General features: G+C 45.5%; 1 protein-coding gene across 2 annotated transcripts in view; it reads right to left on the bottom strand.

The window, feature by feature from the left end:
- ADCY8 (adenylate cyclase 8) overlaps positions 1–20,152 on the bottom strand; it is a 159,605-nt gene that overhangs the window by 87,231 nt on the left and 52,222 nt on the right. For both annotated transcript variants that reach the window (XM_024572213.3, XM_045181780.2), the window contains exons 3-5: positions 17,839–17,969; positions 11,477–11,588; positions 4,401–4,528 (exon numbers count right to left, since the gene is read on the bottom strand). In XM_024572213.3, the coding sequence (XP_024427981.2) occupies positions 4,401–4,528; positions 11,477–11,588; positions 17,839–17,969 (371 nt within the window). The remainder of the gene's footprint in view (positions 1–4,400; positions 4,529–11,476; positions 11,589–17,838; positions 17,970–20,152) is intronic.

Genomic DNA, 20,152 nt, shown 5'->3' with positions numbered 1-20,152 from the left:
TGCCTGGCACGGCCACCCTGCCACAAGGATTAAGACCTTTGCTCCAATTAACCACTTGGGGACAATCCAGCTCCTGCTTGGCATTCTGGTGTCATCCTATGACTTTTTAGCAACTGCACTGAAAAGACCAGGCCCTGCGATTTTCATTAAGATTCATCAAGGAAGACTTTTATAGGTCCTTAATAAAGATATCGCCTCTAATGGAGCCCACCATAAATTTGGTGTCTTCTCAGCCATCAAGTGTCCCCAAAATAGGCCCAGGGCATGTGAAGAGGAGCCACCTGGAGCCACTTTCAACCTGCTTACTGGAACTATTACCTAAGCCTATATTAATTAATTTAATTTTATGAACAGGCATGCATGAGATGGTATTAAATGCTTCATTAGAAGTAAAGTTACATTCCATTACTTTTGGTCATTCATTTAGCTAATATCATGTTTCTAAAATCAAGTATTTTTTATGGAATAAATTTAATCTGAGGCTTGACTAAGGCTTATTATCTTCTTATTCTCAGAGGTTTACTGATTTTTCTCCCCTCTCAGTATTGGTTCTGCTCATTTATCAGGGATGCATGTGAGACCTAAGCTGTCCACTCAACCTTTGGGTACCGATGTCAGATTTCAGGCATCAGAAGCAATGAATGGCTCTCCGTCAAAAGGACCATAGTGGCTATACCTTGGGAAAATACAGGGACACAGAAACGGTTTTCCTCACGCCGTGTGTCCCCTTGTCCGGACTCTCACTCACTCCTGAGACTTGTGATGGTCCAACTCGCAGCAGCTAATCCAGCCTTTCCTGATGCGGGCTCCCTGTCCCCCCGTGTCTGTGACCAACAGGGAACTCTATCACATATTAGGACTGATCTGTGAATAGGGGACCAGCGTCCCTTTGAGTGTTGCTTTGCCTTTTGTGCAAGAATTTTGTCACCCGAACAAGGGAAGTATTGGAGCTGCCGGGATCTAGAGAGCCAAGGTTTCGATGCTGTCTCACAATCGAAGCACCAGCCTCTTACAGCCTCTGTAACTCTGTGGAAATGCCAGAAAGAGGGACAAGGACAGACCCTGACAGGGTGAGGACTGTACCTCCACAGGGATCCATCTGTGATGACAAATATACAGGGTGGCCATCTAGTCTGGGGAAACCAGTCAGTAAATGGTTTACTGACCCTGGCATTCCATGACAACACCTGCGGCATACTGCAATGCATACTTCCAGACTTCATGGCTTCTGTGGGGTTTTCTGGCTGAAATAAGTGCCTTTAGGGCTGAATAAAAAATTTTGTCCCTGTAAGTGGTAGTTGGTTAAGATCGTTAAGTCTTTTTGGATGGAGTGATATAACTGGAATTGTCTTCCCCACACGTCCAGGCGCAAATGTCGTCTGCCAGGCATTCCTGAGGGCACAGGACTTGACAGGAAGAGTGGCAGCTCTGGAAGTCTGAGCCATTTGCAACCAAGGTTTGCCTAAACCCAGAGTTCTCATTTATTCCTCTGCACCGCGCTGTGTTGTTAACTGGGAGAATTAATGCTGGACCTCAAGTCACATACAGTATAATCAAGGAGATGTTTGAGTATTAATAGACTCTGACTCACGTAGTTAAAAAAATTTCCTACTGAACTGTCTTATTCTAAAGGAGTAAAAGCAACTCTTAGTGAACTAATAAGAGAAAGCCTTGAGTCATTTCAACCTATTGAAATCTTGATTCTCACTGTCCCACTCCAGAACCTCAGAAAGGAGACCGTAGATTAGACAAAATGGCCAGGAGGGACAGGTTCCCCCCCAGAAAGATAAACGATGCCACTCTAATTACCGTAAAGCGTTCCAGTAATGACCATTCGTTTCTCCCACAGCGCCATCTCTGCAGCATAGCTTTTGTTTAGGCTTAGCCTACAAACCTCTCTGGAAAGTTTCTGCCCGACTAGACAAAGAAGATGGGGATAAATAGATAAAGAAGGTCATAAAAATATATATACACGTGATGAAATACGACTCAGCCTTAAAAAAGAAGAGAATCCTGTAATCTGGGTCAATATGGATGAACCTGGAAGGCATTATACTAAGGGAAATAAGCCAGAGATGGAAAGGTAGATACTGCATATGTGAATCTAAGAAAAAGTGTTGCACTCATAGAAACAGATAGTAGGAGGGGGGTTGCTGGGGCAGGGTGATGAGGGAATTGGGGAGAGGTTGGTCAAAGGTACAAACTTTTAGTTATAAGATACAAATTAAGTTCTGGGGATCGAATGTACTGCATGGTGACTATATTTAATAACACTGTAGTGCATTCTTGAGATTTGCTAAGAGAGTAGGTGAGTAGATCTTAGCATTTTCATCAAAAAAAGAAAAAGAAGAAATAACTTTGTGAAGTCATGGATATATTAAGTTCATTATGGTAATCATTTCACAATGTATGCATATATCAAACCATCACATTGTGCATTTTGAATATGCATAATTTTATTTGTCAGTTATACCTGATAACAAATAAAACTAAAATTAAAAAGAAACTCTGGAAAGTTTTGCTGCTTAAGCCTGATTTTTACATGGTCGGTAAATCATCAGTTTTCAGAACTGTCAGAAACTTCAGAGCTGGTCTGGCCAGTTTCCTCATTTCACAGACGGCAAATGCAAGTGATCGCCCTAATGAACATCCATGGTCACCTAATGGTCCCCCCGGAGTAATGGTTCCTCACTGTATTTCCTGGGCTTAGCACAGTGCCCAGCACGTGGTAGAGACAACAAATTATTTGTTGGTTGATCTACTCATTGATTGACAGAATAAGGTTCGCAAACCTAATTAGTTTTAGAGCTGGTACAAAATATTGGGTCCTCTGGGAACATTGTTTCCCTTGAAACCAGTCAAAATGTTGGCAAAGGTCATTGAATTTTCAGGGCAAAACTCTCAAGTGTCCGAATTAACAGTGAAGAAGCATCTGCAGCGTGTTCCATCTACCGAAGGCTGATCAAAGGGAACCGTGGGCTGGAGATTATGGGCTCCTCTCTTCACAGTCCCTGGAGGAGGGAATTTCTGCATTTCTGTAGAAGGGGGCAGCAGGAGAGTGGGGATTTCTTGTCTCTTTCTCCACCTGCCAGCTTGGTCTTAGGGATGGTGAAAAGTTGGATTTTCATCAAACACCTCTTAGCCAAGCACCACACTGCCTTGATTGGGCCCTGGTCATGGGTTGGTTCCAAAGGTGGGACCCTGGGGGCCTGCCCACCAGGAGTGTGGTTTTAGGCTCAGTCTTGAAATGACCACTGTCACATCAATGGAGCAGGATCATATTTAGGGAAAGGGCTTTGGTGTCCTCTTCTTGATTAGGGGCTACATCACCTTCCTCGTTGTCAAGAGACCTGTGCCTGAACCCTGAATGAAGTCAGGGATCTGTCAGCAAGCAGAAGATCAGGAACAGGGTTTGGGCCACCACCAAGCCCTTGAAAGCGAGGTTCCAATTCCTTAGATTTTCTAGCAGGGAGAATCTTCTTGTCTGTTTCTAGTAAGACTCCTCTTCCTCTGTGAGATAACGGCACCAGCCACTGTCTTTGCTGTGGTTGTGGGAGGATGTGATGCTTGCATTTCGGCACCTGAAGGGGAGCTCTGACAACACTGAGCATCTGTCCCACAGCCATAAGCAGTCTCGTTCCTAGTCCTTGGCTTCAGGAACTCCCTCCCTCTTGATCAAATACACTGACCAAAGCCCAAGATAGCACCTGTTGCACACTCATGAAGCCAACCTTGGGGGTGGCCCTTTCGTGATTTCTATTGGCCTTAGGATAAGGTGCAACCCCTTAGTGGCTGAGAAAGTCCTGCAGGCCCTGGCTGCTCCCAGCCTGCAGCCCATCTGTCACCACCTCCCCAGGTTCCATGTCCCGATTCCTGCACACATGTATCCTGTCTTCCAAGCTCTCAACCACCTCCAGGACCTGGCTATTATCTACTCACTTTTTAGGAAACAGCTTAGACATCTCTGCTCTGGAAAGCCTTCTCCAGCACCATGGCATGAATTAGCTGTTCCTTCTTTATTCCCCACAAGTGTCCTGGATTTGACTCATCACAGGGCTTATTGTACCATCTTGAAATTGCCTATCCATTCATCTCTCCCACTGCACCATAACCTCCCTGAAGGCATGCGTTATGCTCACCCCGTTCCTTGATGGATCCCCACAAGGACATTGGCAATACAAATTTGTTGCACAGATTATTGAAAGTGAGGTACAACTAGAACATAATGAAGCTATTAGGTTCATCTGGGAGAACTAATGGGTATGCAGTGTTCATGTAATAAGTCAGAGGGCTTCACCTTTCAACGTGCATGTGATTTACCACCAAGGACAGATGGGGTGGTTTGTCTTCCCTGTCATGCACATCGGAGGCCTGGGATTATGAAGGAGATCCCAAATTACCTGATGGTTTTGATCATGCTGAGGCCCATTTCTACGCAGCAGTGGGCGTGGTCCTGGCGGGGCTCTGGAAGTCCGGAAACACAGTAGTAGCAGTCCCCTAGGATTTTGATGCGGAGACAGTGATGCTCCTGGAAGGCATAGGATGGGGAAGGAAAAGACTGAGTCAGCAGATGGGTCCATGCTTCATCGAGGCTTGGGAAAGAGGGAAGCAAGGTCAGGGGGTCTGCACCTTGGGGCCAGGAGCACCTGTTTTCTACCAAGGGAATTAGAGGGCATCCTAAATAGGGGTTTGAAGGGCTCAGAGGTGGAGCAGAGTCATGAAAAAACACTGGATATGATAGATACGGGACTATATCTCATCTCTGCCACATACTCGCTTTCTGGCTGATACTCAGCATGTGGACAGACGTGGTGAAGAGAGGGCATTCAACCGGCATGCTCAGTGTCCCCTAGGAATCCTGTCCCCAGCACTGTCTTTCTTCTCAGGACATGCCTCTGAGTTCAGGGTTTTAAGCAGTCTCCAGCTCAACTTAAAAGCATAAATCATTTAGGGATCGCTATATTATTTCAACTCTATGTTAAGTCCCTTCGCATGCAGGCTATTGGCACCTTCAGGAGAGGCTAACTATGTCTTACACCTCCTTTTATTCATTAATTAATTGATATGTGTGTTCACTGAAAAGAAACATCAATTGGGCATCTACAATAAGGCAAGCATTGTCCCTGATATGAAGATGATTATTAACAACCAATACGGTGCCCCATATATTAAATGGAGTAAACCCTTACACCCACCTTATAGGTAGGTACAGATTTTATCCTCCCTGCACATTTGAAAAATAAGACACAGTTTTTTGGTGGGTTCACAAGCACCAGTGAAAAGGTGCACACTTGAGTACTGAATGGGAAGAGTCTGAATGTTGCAGGGTTTAGAAGCAAGAGAACTTAAGGCAGTTGTAGCCTAAGGGTTAAGAGCTCTGGCTGAGGAGTCACCCTGCATAGGATCAACTCCGAGACACCCTACATCTTTCCTGTGTGTATTCAGTTAAATTACTTAATCTCTGAGCGTCTGTTGCCTCATCTGTAAAATGGGGATGAGAATAGGACCTGTCTCCTTGTGCCTGTGAGGATTAACTAAGATGATGCATGGGAAGACTTAGGGCAGAGACCAGCACACGGGACACTAAATTAAAATTGTCTGTCTCTGTGAGGATGACTTGGACTCCTGTTCTCGCCCTTCATCTCTGTGATCACTGGCAGAGGACCCTCCGTTTTGGTTTCCTTGGATAGATGGGTGGGACTAAATGACCTCTGAGGTGTGTTCTAGACCTGAAGCCCTAAGAGTCTGTGGGTCTACGGCTTTGTGTGTGAGAATCCCTCCCTGGGAGAACAGAGCCCAAGGGCAGGAGGAGGGGAGTTGCAGACAGAAAGGGCCCACTGAGATGCCAAGCTGTGAAGCACTGTGCGGGCTTCATCAGGAGTTGTGCCATTCATTTATATTTGGCTAACGAATGAATGCGGCCACTCTCCCAGTACAAAACAAGCATCGGACGAGGACCAGAGAATCAGACCGGCTCTGGGGCTTCCCGCCTGGGTCAGATCTCCAGGGTCTGGCCAACCTTCCCCAATGGGCACAGAAGCGATCTTCAGAACTCTGAGGACATGCACAGCCTTCCCAGGGTTATTTTTAGGAGCATGTGGTTCCTGTCTATTGGCTGCTCCAATGCTGCCAATTTTGCAAGAGAGCTGCCCAAGGGGTCTGGTCAAGAAGGGATGAGCAAGACCTTGAACTACTTCCTCTAGACCCCTGCAGTGTTAGGGCCAGAACGGAGCACTTGGCCCACTGGTCCTGGCAGTTTCCAGATTTGTGGAGTCCATGGCATAGTTATTAAAAATCCAGAGGGCCAGAGGGCCAGCTGTAGGGCTCAGTTTTGTATTTTTCCAAGGAAGTATAAAAAGTCCATCAACAAACCAAATAACAACCCAACCACCATTAACTACCCTCCTCACTTTATAAAAGAAAAGGCCTTTTCAACACCAAAAAACTAAAACGATGTATTCCTAGAATAAAGGAAAATTCTTTGCACTAAATGAAATTAACAGTATAAAACCTTCACTGTATCGCTGTATTTATATCTGTGTGTGTACATGTATGGGGGTTAGGAGCAATGACCCCCCACACAGTCGAAACTCCATGTATAACCTTTGACTCCCCCTGAAACTTAACTAGCTACAGTCTTCCCTCGGTAACTGTAGGGGATTGGTTCCAGGACCCCACCCAGGGCCAAAATGCTCAAGTACCTTATAAAAGCAGTCAGTCTTCCACATTTGCATTCTGTTATGTACATAATACGTTAAAGACCTGACTTCTTATCTGTCGATTTGCAGACGCATTTTTCTGGTTAATTCCTGTGAGCTGTCACATGACTTTGATAGAAATAGCCAACCAACTTATTTTTACCAGAAATTCCTTTGTAAAATTCCGATTAGGGGAGCCAGGTGGCTTTGAAAAAAAGATATTGAAGAGGAAAAATAAAGTAGGGTGAGGGTCTTCTTGCAAATTTTATTGAGTTAGTCTTAATATAATCTTTTTCGTCCCACTTGATGGTTTTGATAAGATGAAAAAAATCTTGGGAAGTCCAGAGAATTTATGAAACCATTTGTGTAGATAAAACTGAGGAGACGCAGGCACCAAATTTTCAAGGATAGTTATAACATTGGGTAGGGGTAGGAGTCCAGGGATTATACTTTCTGTAGTGTCTGTATCTTTGATGTTTGATTTTGACATAATGAACAAGCATTGTTTTTGTAATCATGAAGAAAAACTATAAAAAATAAGAAGAGGGAAGACTCTTGGAATAAAAGCATTAGTACCATTAATGCACTAAGAATAGTTGTATTAGAAAACATGACAATTTTATGGGCTTTTATCTAATTGTAATTGCAGAAATAACACATGACTATATTGTCCTCGTAAAAACGGAGCTGGGGTAAGTCCCCTTGAGCAGCTCTCCCCCATCCCCCCAGGCACACAACACCTGGGAACCTGGGCTACTTTCCCTCCTGAGGCTGCTGTGCTGTCACACATCATTTGTATGGTCATATATGACTAATTTTCATGCTCTTTGGCCATAAATTTATCATACCATGTTTACAGACCTGAGGAATACTTTTTTTCTTGCAACAACAATCTTGAAATTCTTTCTATGTCAGTACAGAAACAGCTTTCTCATTGTTTTCAATCTGTTGGTTGGCTCTCCATTGCGTTGGATTTTTCTTTACAGCAACAATTTAGGTTCTTCTAGTTTTGTTGGTAATTTTAAAGAAGGTTTAAGCTGTAATGAGGTCAACTGTTTAACAATAAATTTGTTCTTCATTTTACAATTTTAAAACCTTTGTAATAATGTACATGTTCTTTACTCCTAATGTGGATGAGGAGGGGCAGGTAGGAACTACTTTATTTTTAAAAAGATCAAAGACCAGAAGTTACTGAAGTTAGCCAAAGGTACTAACAAGGGTTAGAACGCTCTATTCCGAGCAGCCCTAACCACCAGGGCACGAGGAACTCAATCACACTAGGAGGATCTTTACCAGAAGGCTTTGAAGTTGCCCCTGAATTTTAATAATGCAGTGAGAAAACGGGTACAGTGTGTGACATTTACATGGGAGGTGGGTTCCCTCTGATGTGCAACATAATGAACATCTAAAGCAAAGGCTCATGGCAAGGAGATGGAGCTCATTATAAAGGCACGGAATTTTGGTGCTGAAAGATGCTAAAAGGGGAAAGTCCAACTCCCTTTTAGACAGAGGCAAAATGTGTGACTTTGTGAAGTGACTGTTGGGGGCAAAAACATTTAAAGTGGGTTTTCTCCTTTGAAGGTGAGTAGAATTGTTTTCCCTGGCAGAGTTTATTCAACTTTTCTACCAGGGTCTCCTAGGGCAGCAAACACTGATGCACCCAGGGTGGGGTGAACTAGGGAACTGCTGGGCACTAATGGTACTGAGTACTGATCCGGAGCCAGCCTGTGCGTGGAGGAACACCTCACAGGTATTGTTTCCCTTGTCCTCCATTACACTTTTGGTAGGAAACTGAGGGGCAGAGAGGGATCTGCACAAGGTGTATTCAAGTCTGGCCCATGCTCGAAGGCCCCTCAGTGTAACCCTTCAAGCCATCCTGCAGGGGCAGCAGCACTTCTATCCCCTAAAATGCCTGCTGCATTGCCTAGAGGTCAAGGCCGAGCACCTGGCCTCGGCCTGGACCATAGATGCACCACCTACCAGTGCTTCTGGGCAGATTATTTTATCTCTTTGAGCCTCATTTCAGTCACTCACTCTGTAAAATGACAACAGTAAAGAACCTGCCCCGTAGGTTTGTTGTGAGAACTAAATTAGGTAAGCCAGGGAAAACACTCATCACAGCGCGTAACATATGCCAGGCAGTTTATGAATATTTAATAGCCTCCATGGTCTATCTATCTCTGCTTAATTTAATATTCACTTTTTCTTTAAAGTCTTTCAATAAGACTCTTACCCCAGAAGGTGGACTACAAAATCTTGTACCTACTGGGCATCAATGGGCTATATACCCCTGTTCACTCCCCGTCCACCATCGTGTGGATGATAACCAGGGTGGGAAGTCCAGGCTCCAGGACAAAGTCCACATTCCTTAAAATGCCACACCATGCTCTCCATGATTTGTTTCTGCCTTCCTCTGCAAGTTCATTTCTCACTGCAATCTCCCATGCCCTTCACGCTCTAACAACCTTGAACTTCTTATAGCTCCCCAAACCAGTAGCGTGATTTTGAATTTTCATACTTCCCTGCCTTTGCCCCATGGCTCAGCCTAGAAGGCACTTCCTTGTCTAATATGATGCCAGGAAAGTTCCTGCCCTTTCCCAACACCCAGTTGCAGGCGACCTCTTCTCTGGATGCTGCCAGAACACAACCACCACTTCCCTGACTCCTCCAAGCATCTGGCTGTTCTTTCTTCCATCCACCAAGACCCTTGTGCCTATTATTGCTCGCACCACACTGTCCTGCTGTTATTATGGGCTTGTCTTTCTCCCTTACTGGACTCGGAGCTTCCTGAGGGCAGGCTCTGGTTCTCCCTTCCCAGAGTCTTGCACGTTACCTAGCATGTGTTACGTAGTCCACAAATGTTGGTTGAACAGTGCGCATTAAATTTTACTTAGCAACCCTTTCCCTGAGTCAGTACGGTTTATTGTGACACTAAAAATTAACTTTGGTCACATTTGTCAGTTCTCAATGGAGGGCCATTTTTGTTCATCTTAGCATCCTTGAGAAGAAGTGTTCAAAACCATATGAAGTGCAATAACTACATGTAACTGGCACCGACCACCATTGATGCAACCCTCAAAAAAAGTGGTGAACACCTTCCCCACCTCCAGATTCCCAGCCCGCTAGGTAAACCCAGCTCTTGTGTTAGGAGAACATCAGTCTCCACCTCCTCTTCTGCCCCTGTCAGTGTCCCATTTAATAGTTGTCCGGTAGCTACAGGTTACTCAGCAGGTTCTTTGTCAGGTCCTTGCCCATCTGTCTAGCACATCTCCACCACTCCCTACCTTGCACTTTCCCCTCCGGCAATGCCAAATCTCTTCTGGCTTCTCCGTACAGATAAGAGTAGCTGCCATCTTTACTTTTGTTCCCCTGTCTGCCTAAAATGACCTTCCCTGTCTTCTTTACCTTGCTAATCGATGCATAATTTATATACAACAAAATTTACCTTTTAGATAAGTGTGAAGTCACACTCACATTGAAAGCATCCACATTACTCCCAAATCAGCCCAGCCCCATGCTTCAGTGCAACTGACCCACTCCCTCCACCTGGCAACCACTTATCTCTTTTCTGTCCCTATAATTCTACCTTTTCTAGAATGGCTTATATGAGGAATCATAACATGCCTAGCCTTTTGCATCTGGCTTCTTTCACTTGGTATATTGCATTTGAGATGCAGTGATATTGTGGTATGTATCAGAGACTTACTCCTTTTTATTGCTGAGTAGTATTCTACTATGTTTGTTAGTTCCTTTTTAAGACTCGGCCTGAGTCACTTTCTCCTGGAAGTCTGCTCTGATTCGAGGGTCCGTGTTGTCTTTGCATTCCCATGACACGCAGACTTACCTGCGCACACGTCATGGTCTGCACTGACTACTTCTTATGTATCCCCGACTAGGCTTGACTCCAGGAAGGGGGGACGCGTGCTTTAGTCATTCCCACACTCCCAACCCACAGCACCAGGCACAAACCCAGAGGTGCTCAGATTCAAGTACGAACGGGTCTCTGTTGGAGTGAGGCAGACTTAAAAACAACATTTCGATATGCTAAAAATAAACTCCCACTTGATGTGGGCTCATTGAACTCTCACAACAGCCTGTGGGGTTGGGAGTGATATATGCCCTTTACAAAGCAGGAATTAAGGCGGCCTTTTTGAACCCAACACCCACTCTAAAGTACAGTGTGGCAATGATATTCCTTCATAACTTGAGTGGCTTGAGGACTAGGAATCTGTGTTTTGATAATAAATGTTCATCTCTTTTAACCTGTTTTCTATTTTAGCTCTGATCAAGCCAACTGAAAATAAAAGTGGTGTCATGTTGGCCAAAGCTCTTAAGTTAGGTCAAACAAAATGATGGTCCAGTAGATGACTGGTTCTTGAGAACAGGCTAATTCATTCCAGATGGCCAGGGTTGGCTGGGCCACTGCAGGCAGCCATCACCACTGCATGAACCACAGTGGAGTCTGCAGCTGGATGGCACCTGGCCATGTCAGGGGGAAATAGCAATGCGAGAGTGGAAGCAGATCCAAAGGACTTTGGTTTAATTGTAACTCAACCAGCTGTCTCTCTACTGGGAAAATTAATCTGTCAAACCTCCCATCCAAGGCCTGTAAATAACTAACATTGATCCTCAGAATGTGTGAGGATCAGAGGTCCATGCCCGGGGACAGGATGCAGAACGGTAATGACATTGGTAAATAAGGCTGAGTCCTTTCCACTAATTCTACATGCAGTCCCTCACTCCTACCAAAAACGAGTCAGGAATTAAATTCAACTCACATGGGCCAGTCGATCAAATCTGGCAAAGAGCTCGTTGAGCATCCTGACCAGCTCCTGAGCAGACAAGGTGGTGGAGAGGTTGGTAAATCCTTTAACATCTGCAAAAAGAATACTAGACAACAGGGAAGGGGTGGGGTGGGGGAAAAGGAAATTAATATTTTAAACCATCCTAGGACACACATCAACACCATCCAAAGAAATTAACCGTGGCCTGAGATGGTTGCTCTCCCTGCCATGGGAGTCAGAAGGAATGTGTCAATATTCAACAGGCATCTCAGCAGAGAGAGTGCACCCGGGAGTTCAGGAAGGACAAGGGGGCAACGGAAAGTCCTTCCTCCTGTGCAGAGCTGTGCAGTGTGCGCAAGACAAACAAATCCAGACAGGAAATTTGTCACTAGGAGCAGATCGATTTGTTATGCAAAGCAAAATGAGGCTTTATGAATTATTTCTATATATTCACAATGGACAGCAACACAGAGGCCATGAACACAGCAAAATTGACATGGGGAAAAAGTCACAAGACCTCATTATCTCCAGCTTAATGACATGTATTCTACTTCAGATTGTAGGCAAATGGGGGTAGGCATTTTTTTTCCCCCAAATAATGGGACTAGGTAGCAAACCTGGGTAACCTCAGGCAGAATAATTAATTACCTAAAACTTTTCAACTTACTAAGGATTTTGGTGAGGTGAGGTTTTATTCTATGCATATGGTCTGGCATAAGGGAAAATGGAGGGAAGGGAAGGGGTCATTCTGGAAAGCCTTCCAAAAGCAAGGCACTGCATGAGCACTGTCTTTGTTAATTCACCCAGTGATCCAGTGGGGAAGGCATTCCTGTCTCCTTTGTGAAGATGAGCAAATGAGGCTCAGAGAGCCAGGAGACTTGTCCAACATTCCACTGGCAGCATGTGGCAGAGTTAGGATTGTCCACTGTAATGGAATGGTAGAGAGAAGAGAAGAGAGGAGAGGAGAGACAGGTAACAGAGAGGTGGAGAAGAATATAACCATTAACTGGGTTATTTATTTGCAGCTAAAAGCATTCCCTAACTGTGAACACAAGCCTGAAACAGTAGTAGCAGCAACACTGAGGGTATTTACTGTGGACTTGAATCTGATCTAAGAGTTCTACTCTATTCACTCGTTCATTCTGCATAAGAATCTATGGGACAGGGCCTATTATTATGATCATCTCCATTTTACAGTTAGGGAAACTAAAGCCCAAGTACTTGCCCATGACCATGAAAAGCTAGGATGTGAACCAGGCAGCCTGGCTCTGGAATCTATGTTCTTTATCACTATGATATCTTTGAAGGTGGAAAGTGCAAGGGCCTGTAGATCATCTGGCCCAACCCACTCACTGTATAGATCCATTCATCCAAAGCTATTCATATTCATCTGTCCATTGCAAAAGCTGCTCATTCATTCATTCATTCTTTCATCAGTTAATTAATCAGATGACTACTATGTGCCAGGCACTGGGGATACAGTGGTGAGCAAGAAGTGCCATCACAACTGTTATGGAACAGACAGCCTATGGAAAGAAGAAATGGATTCCCTGAGAACAAAGGCCATAAAAGTTTCACATGTGCTCAGTGTCCCAATATCATCGAGTCTCTCGCGGGTGTTCTGAAGCCATCATACTTTATGCACCGGCCTCTGTATGATGTATCTGCTCCCTGGCATAGCTTTCTATTTTCTGCTGCAACCTGTTAAAATCCTGCTTGTCCTTCAAGATTCTATCATATGTTAAGACTCATGACATGTTTCCTGAGTTGAATCAACAGAAATGATCAGAATCAAGTCCTCTTTCCTCAGCATGTGGTCATGGCCTCCACTGGCATTTCCTAGAAGCTGATGAGAAGGGCAGAATCTCAAGCCCTGTGCCAGCCCCACTGGATCAGAATCTGAGTGAGAGCCTCAGGTGATTCTTGTGCACATTCAAGTGAGAGAAGCACTGGTTTAAGTCATACTCATGCAATAGGAGTCTGTTGAATGAAAGATCAGAACCAGAAACCAGGGCCCTGGCTCTCACTGCACTGCGCATTCTGTTGCCCCTGGGTGCTGGGCTCAAGGTCGGGTCTTTTGATTCTAAGTATAATCTTGTAACTTTTCCAAGATATTTATCTTAGAGTATACCGAAGAGACCATGATCATTTCCAACTCTAATTTTGTTATATAAGCTGTTTATTTGGCTAAAAATAAGTGTTGTTACCTAACTGTCACTGTGCAAATAGAGTCTTCTAGGAGGCTTTAGGAGACTCCACTAGAATCATTAGGAACACGGGCTCTGTGTAGATTCTTCTTCCTAACTGTGTGTTCTTGGGAAAGTTGTTTAATCTCTCTAAGCTTCCATTTTCTTGATAATAAAGCAAAGATGCTGCTCTGCAGGGTTACTGTAAGACAGTAACATAAAAAACCGCGGTCCTCAGTAAGTAGAAGATATATAACTCCTTGTGGAAAGTTTTGCGAATCAGAGAGTGTTTAATAGATTGCCACACAGACAGGCCTCTAAAGGCACCAGGTTTTCTAGGCTTATTCAGTTTCACTTGCTTGCACTTGAAACTCTAGTCTGCAGGGCGAACGTGGGGAGTGCACGTGTTGGCAGGGCTGGTTGGAAATGAGCCGCCAGTTCAAAGTAGGTGGACCGAGAACGTGCAAATTCACACAGCCTGGGTTGGGGCAGGAGGAAAGATGGGAGCGAGGTCTGCTAGAGAAGCTGACTGTCCACCAAATCCATGCCTCTCTGGCACTAGCAAAGACCACTGAGCCAGGGACTCTGTGCTCCCTCTTGTTGCTGGGCGATCAGATCTCATCAATGGCATCTGAGGAGAAGTGATCCACGTCATTTCTGGGCCAAGGTGGTAAAGAAGCGGGTGGGCATTTTCTACTCTTTCCCCTCCAAGAGCTGAATGACAAGAATTTTGAGGCCTGGGGGATGGTACAGCTATCAAATGCAGGGGCCTTTGTCCCTGAATCACCCACCTACCAGGAATATTAGCAGTGAACAGCTATGTGACTAGAGTGTATTGGGTTTAAATTATTGAAACTGGGAGGTTATTTGTTAGAGCAGACAGCACGACCCTAAGTAATACAAGGAGTGTTTTAAATATATGGGGGAAGGGATAGGAAAGAGAAATAGAATTGGGCAGATGAGATAGGAAGCCTCAAAGGCTTCCAGTATAAAGCCCAGTGGCCCGGGATCTAGTGACAGACACCTCAGCCATATATGGATGAAATCTACTGGAGTCCCAATGTGTTGACCACTTCAGACATCTTGGTTTTTGGATTAGGAAACTGAAACCCAGAAAGAAGAAATGATGCAGCCAGCATCTTGTAGAGGCTGTGGCTCCTAGAAAGTGTTCTGGATGAGAACCCTGGTCCGCAGGCTCCCCGTCCACTGGGCACACTGATGTCCCCAAGTGTGGTGGCTCCTGTATGCCCTACACTGACAGGGGGTGATGCACTGTATGAAATAGCATGAAGAGTTAGATGTTGACAACAGACTGTTTTTTGGGAAAGGTCACAAAACAACAGAACACCAGAAGAGCAACAGAGAAGAAAGAATGAACCCAGTGCATCGCCAGCCAGGAAGAGGGCTGCAGGATCGAAACAGCTTCAGAAAAGCTCCCTACTCCACAGCAGGCGTGCTCTGGGGGCGGGGGAACAGGGTGTAGCAGCCAGCCTGACTTTGTTCTCAGACACTGGCCAAGGACCATCCTCTGCTGCTGTTTTCATCTCTGGTCTTATTTTAGCACCCAGCAGCCTTGCAGTGGGCTGCGGAGGCCTCCGCCCCAGCTGAGTTCATCTTCCCAATACCAGCAGGAAGACCTAGGGAGAGGCCCAGGCCTCAGCGGGTGTCTCTGTTGGTTCTTTTGCCCTTAGAAAGGGCTCCTTTGCTGTGAGCTGAGGCCATTGAAAGATGGAAAGGCACCAAACTCAATTCTACCTTAGTGTGCTGTGGACTTCCAGGAAAGGGTCTCTGAGCATCAGAACTCAGTTTATTGGTGTAAAATAAATGGGCAGGGCGAGGGAGAAGAAGTAACTTTAGTTGTTTTGGACTAAAGGAAGCACCAATAATTGATTCATGCAGAAAGAAAGTCACACGTGCTGTTTCTTAATCTTAAGGGTCCCAAGTATGTGGGCGTGGGAGAGCTGGCTTGTGTATTTTCTCCATTTTGTCTTAATTAAGGGTAGTTTCTGCCCCACCTCTTTCTCCATGGTAACAGGCACTCTTATAAGCTGTTGCATACTTATATTTATGTTTTACGTTAATATATAATACAGATACTTTATATCTAGCTGTAGATATATAGACCACTGTCCTACCTTCACTTGTGCTTGTCACTCTGTCCAGGTCTCCTGCTATCTTTTCCTCTTGTCTGACTCAATGTTGAAAAATGCAAGTAAGAAGCATCTCTTTCGAAAGGTTTCTCTATTTACCTGCACCCCCACTCACTGTCCTCCACACCCCACAGGTCTTTCTCTTTGCATGATCTCTTGGCACCTGTTGCTTACTTTAATAGAATCCCGCCCTGGATATAATTATAGGTGCTGCCTGGAACCTGTTGTTCTAAAATTGGTATTGATAAGGTCCAGTGATCTGTAGGACCAGTTCCTAGATCTGGGGTGTGCCTTTCACCAGAGTGGCTATTTGACTGAGGGCTCTTTGCGCACCCCAGTATCCAGAGCCGTGCAGCCCAACTCTTGAATGAGACCCAGAGACCACCGAGGCTGACTGTCCTGCTAAAGGGCTAGGTGAGAATGTTCCTCCCTTTCTGGACTTGCTTCCCAATGAGTGTCCCTGCCTGCCTGGCACAGCATGGTCAGAGATACTGGTAGGTGGGAAATTGTCCCTCCTTTCCTAGACAGTTGGGGGCCTAGGAACTAAGAAGGTACATTGGCTTTTTAAGAGCTATTCAACATATGGACTTTCATCCCTCTCATATCGGGGAAATTCCACAATTGATATTTGGTGGGAGGGAGATATAGTTCTGTACAAGCTGAAAAGGTCAGATATTTGCTTTTCAGTCACTTCCTGCCAGTGACGGCTCAGCCAGTGGGCCACAGCAGCCCCAGGCTTTAACTTGAGATGCAAAGAGGCAGGGGGAGCAGAGAGTGGGGGCAGGGAAAAGGCAGCTGGATCCAGATCCTGGGCTCCTGGAGGGACAGCAGAGGTGACAGCTGTGTGGGGACAGGGTTGGCAGCACAAGCGATGAGTTCTTCAGAAACAGTGGCAGCTGGGTCCTCACTGGCCTAGTGCTCTGCTGCGATTTTGGCTGTGCTTCTGGCTTTATTCCGGCTTGTTTCCTGAGACTACCTCTCTCTCCTTCCCCAGTGATTCTATAGCCATCACATAGCCTTTCAGGACATTTCTCTTAAATCAGCCAGGGTTGGCTTCTTTTTCACTAGCCTCAAGAAACCACGTTTGAGACACCTACAATATACCTAATGCTCTACTACATGCTTACCCCATACTATGCTTTGTATATATGTTTGCTCAGTGCAGGTGGCTATAAAAACACCCGTTTTACAGAAAAGATCCTGAGATTCAGGTATGTAAATTTCCCAAGGTGGCACACAAGGGAGAGGTAGAATTGGGATTCTAAAGCTGCTCTGCCTCACTGAAGAGCCCACTCTCTTATTTTCAGCTCTCAGCATGCTGTCTAGGGCAGTCAGTACTGGGCACAGAGAGGGCACTGATGGGTGAATGGATGGATGGCTGGGTGGGTGGATGGATGGATAAGTTAATGAATGGATGGATGAGTGGATGGATGAGTGGATGGATGAGTGGACAGATGATGACTGGATGGATGGATGGTTAGACATGTAGAAGGGGATGGATAGGTAGATGGATGGGTGGATGACAGGGTGGATGGACAGCTAGATAGATGGGTGAACAAGTGGATGGATGAATGGATGGGTGGTTGGCCAAAAATATGTTTGTGAAGAGCAAAAATAGCTATAGTCCTTTTTTGTATTGTTTCACACATATTTATGAGGGGTATGAGGCAACGTATGTGATCACCCTTGAGGATTCCACCTCGAATTCTGGGGTTAGTTTTCCAATCATATTGAGAGGCTTTTGGCTTTCCCACGCAAAAACGGAAAGGTGGGAAAGCCTACTGAAGGGGAGTCAGGCAGAAAGTCAACAAGTAAATATAACTGCCTTTCTCTGCCAATCTTCTCGAGCCTCAATTTGGAAATGCAGAACCATGTCATGAATAATGACTAGTTAATGAATTAGTCAACCAATGAGAAACGTCCCTGACACCCAGGCAGCCAGAAGTGCCGGCAATGAGATGAGAGTAGCCAGGCGCGCAGGCGTCACACGGAGAACGGGGCCAGGCGAGGCCTTTCTCACCTGACATTCTCGTAGCGATGGATGTAGATCCGGTGGAACTGGTGCTGCAGGTGCTCGTCTTCCACGTTGGTCATGTCGTTGATCATTTCCAGGACGACAAATCGGGGGAGCACGGACAGCACAAGCCGTTCCTGGGACAAAGCAATGAAACGGGACAGTCTTGTTAGACTGATTACTGAGTCTCAGAGGGGTGGGTGGACAGTGTGGAAGCCATGAGGCTGTCGGCTGCATTTCCAGAGGTATTGTTAATTTCTTCCCATGTCTGTGAACATGACAAATATCTATTGACTACCTGTTACTTGCCTGGCACTGTGCTGGGTGTCGGGTGTACAGTGGTGAACTAAATGGATGGACTCCCTACCATTGTGGAGCTTACATTCTAATGAGGGTACAGATGTTAAATTTAGCACATTTACAAAATGTGACAAGTGCCATGCAAGAAGAGGTCACGATCACAGAGTATGATGGTTGATGACAATAGGTACCTATAAGTTTAGCATGAGCCAGTCAGGTGCAGTGCGAGGAAAAGAGAGCTCCAGGAAGAGGAACCAGCGTGTGCAAATGTTCTGATACCAAAAGCACAAAGGGATGGTGTGGCTGGAGGGTGGTGGTAGAAGGTGTGGTGACAAGCGATGTGGTTGGAGGTTGGAGGTGGAGATACATCTTGCAGGCCTCCGTAAGATGGAAAGCATTTCATTCCAACTACAACCGGAAGCCACTAAGTGGTACTCAGCAGAGGAGTGACCAAAAATTTTACATTTTAAAAGACCGTCCTGGCTGTGGTTTAGAGAATGAATTGTGGGGAGGGAGCCAAGAGTTGAGGCTGAGAGGCCCATTGGGGTAGACCCTGCAGTAGCCCAGGTAACAGGTGATGTGGGAGATTGTCTATAAGGTTGGAAACCAACCAAGATGGCAGGAGAGAAAGAGGGCATTACCATGGTGATGGCTGGGGTTTTTTTGAGTGTGGTTGATGGAGAGAGGGCGCTACATTTATTGATACCAGGAACCTAAGAGAGAAACCAGGCTTAGGAGGCACCAACTCTTTATTAGAGGAGAGGAAATGAGACCTACACAGCCTGAAAGTAGGGACCTAACACTTGACAGGATAATATTCTTCACTGTGATCAACATGGTTGATAAAAACAACAAAATAACTGCTTCACTAGCAACACGAACTGAATCCTTAAAAGACTTTGTGTTATGGACACTAGGCAAGAGTCCGGCTTATTTGCCATATTAGATGCTGTAGTGTGGAACTGAGTTTAAGGCAGGTGCATTGTAGTCATCACAGTTTCCCCTGTCTTCATGTTACTTATGGATTTGAAGCATTTTCAGCATTCATTCTTTGTCTGTTCCTCGCAAAACCTGGGAAGTAAGCAGGCAGAAATATTCTTCATTTAATGGACGGACTGGGTCTGGGAGAGGTTAAATTCCATGTACACCCTGAACAGTTACCAAATGGCGGCCCCAGGATGCAGTTCTTTGCCTGTTACTGCTTGATGGGATTCCTGGTGAGTTAGGAAAAGCCTGGGTTCTGAGTCTGGTGGGAGTTTAGATTCTGCCTCCAACACTAAACAGCAGTGTGGCATTCGGTGGGCCACGTCACCTCTGTGCCTTTGGTTCCTAATTTGGCAAATGGCCATGATATCATCCACTTCACGGGGCTGCTGTGAGCATTCAATGAAATACAATACAGGGGTGGGCAAAAGTGGGTTTACAGTTGTAACACAAATAAATAATAAATAGTAATACCAGACTACATTGTTTCATGTACTCACAACTGTAAACCTACTTTTGCCCACCCCTGTAATGTAAGGGGCCTGGCGTTAATTCCCCTCCTTCTCTCTGCTCTACCTAACCCTGCTCTCATGCAAAGGGCTTCACCAATGAAGTGCCCACTGCGCTTCCCGTGATGAGCTTTTCCCTCCCTTGGAAGCTGTTTCATCCTGAGACCGAGAGCCACACTTCTTTCAAGTGCCCAGCATCATGTTTCAAGTTCATTCTGTGCTCATTAGTGCGATCGGTCGACTGTTCACGCAATCACTGCAGCTTTGAGGGGCCTCTGCGCCTGGAAACAGTGGGTGCTAACTAAATATTTCCTGGACAAACACATGGACACATCGACTTCAGAGACTGTTCCCAGCTCATGGGTGCATCCCTTGCAGGCACCAGCAGAATCCCTGGGGCGGGATAATTATTTGTTAAATCCATTCTTTACGTGGCAGTACGCATTGGATCCTCCAGCAGGACATGGATGCTTTTAAGGGGGACTTTTTAAATAAAGTTATAATAGCAAAACTCTCCAGCTCCAGGC

The sequence above is a fragment of the Desmodus rotundus genome, chromosome 8, assembly GCF_022682495.2.
Source record: "Desmodus rotundus isolate HL8 chromosome 8, HLdesRot8A.1, whole genome shotgun sequence".
Lineage (NCBI taxonomy): Eukaryota > Metazoa > Chordata > Mammalia > Chiroptera > Phyllostomidae > Desmodus > Desmodus rotundus.
The sequence above is the reverse complement of the archived record's forward strand: the minus strand, read 5'-3'. Positions and strand labels throughout refer to the sequence as shown.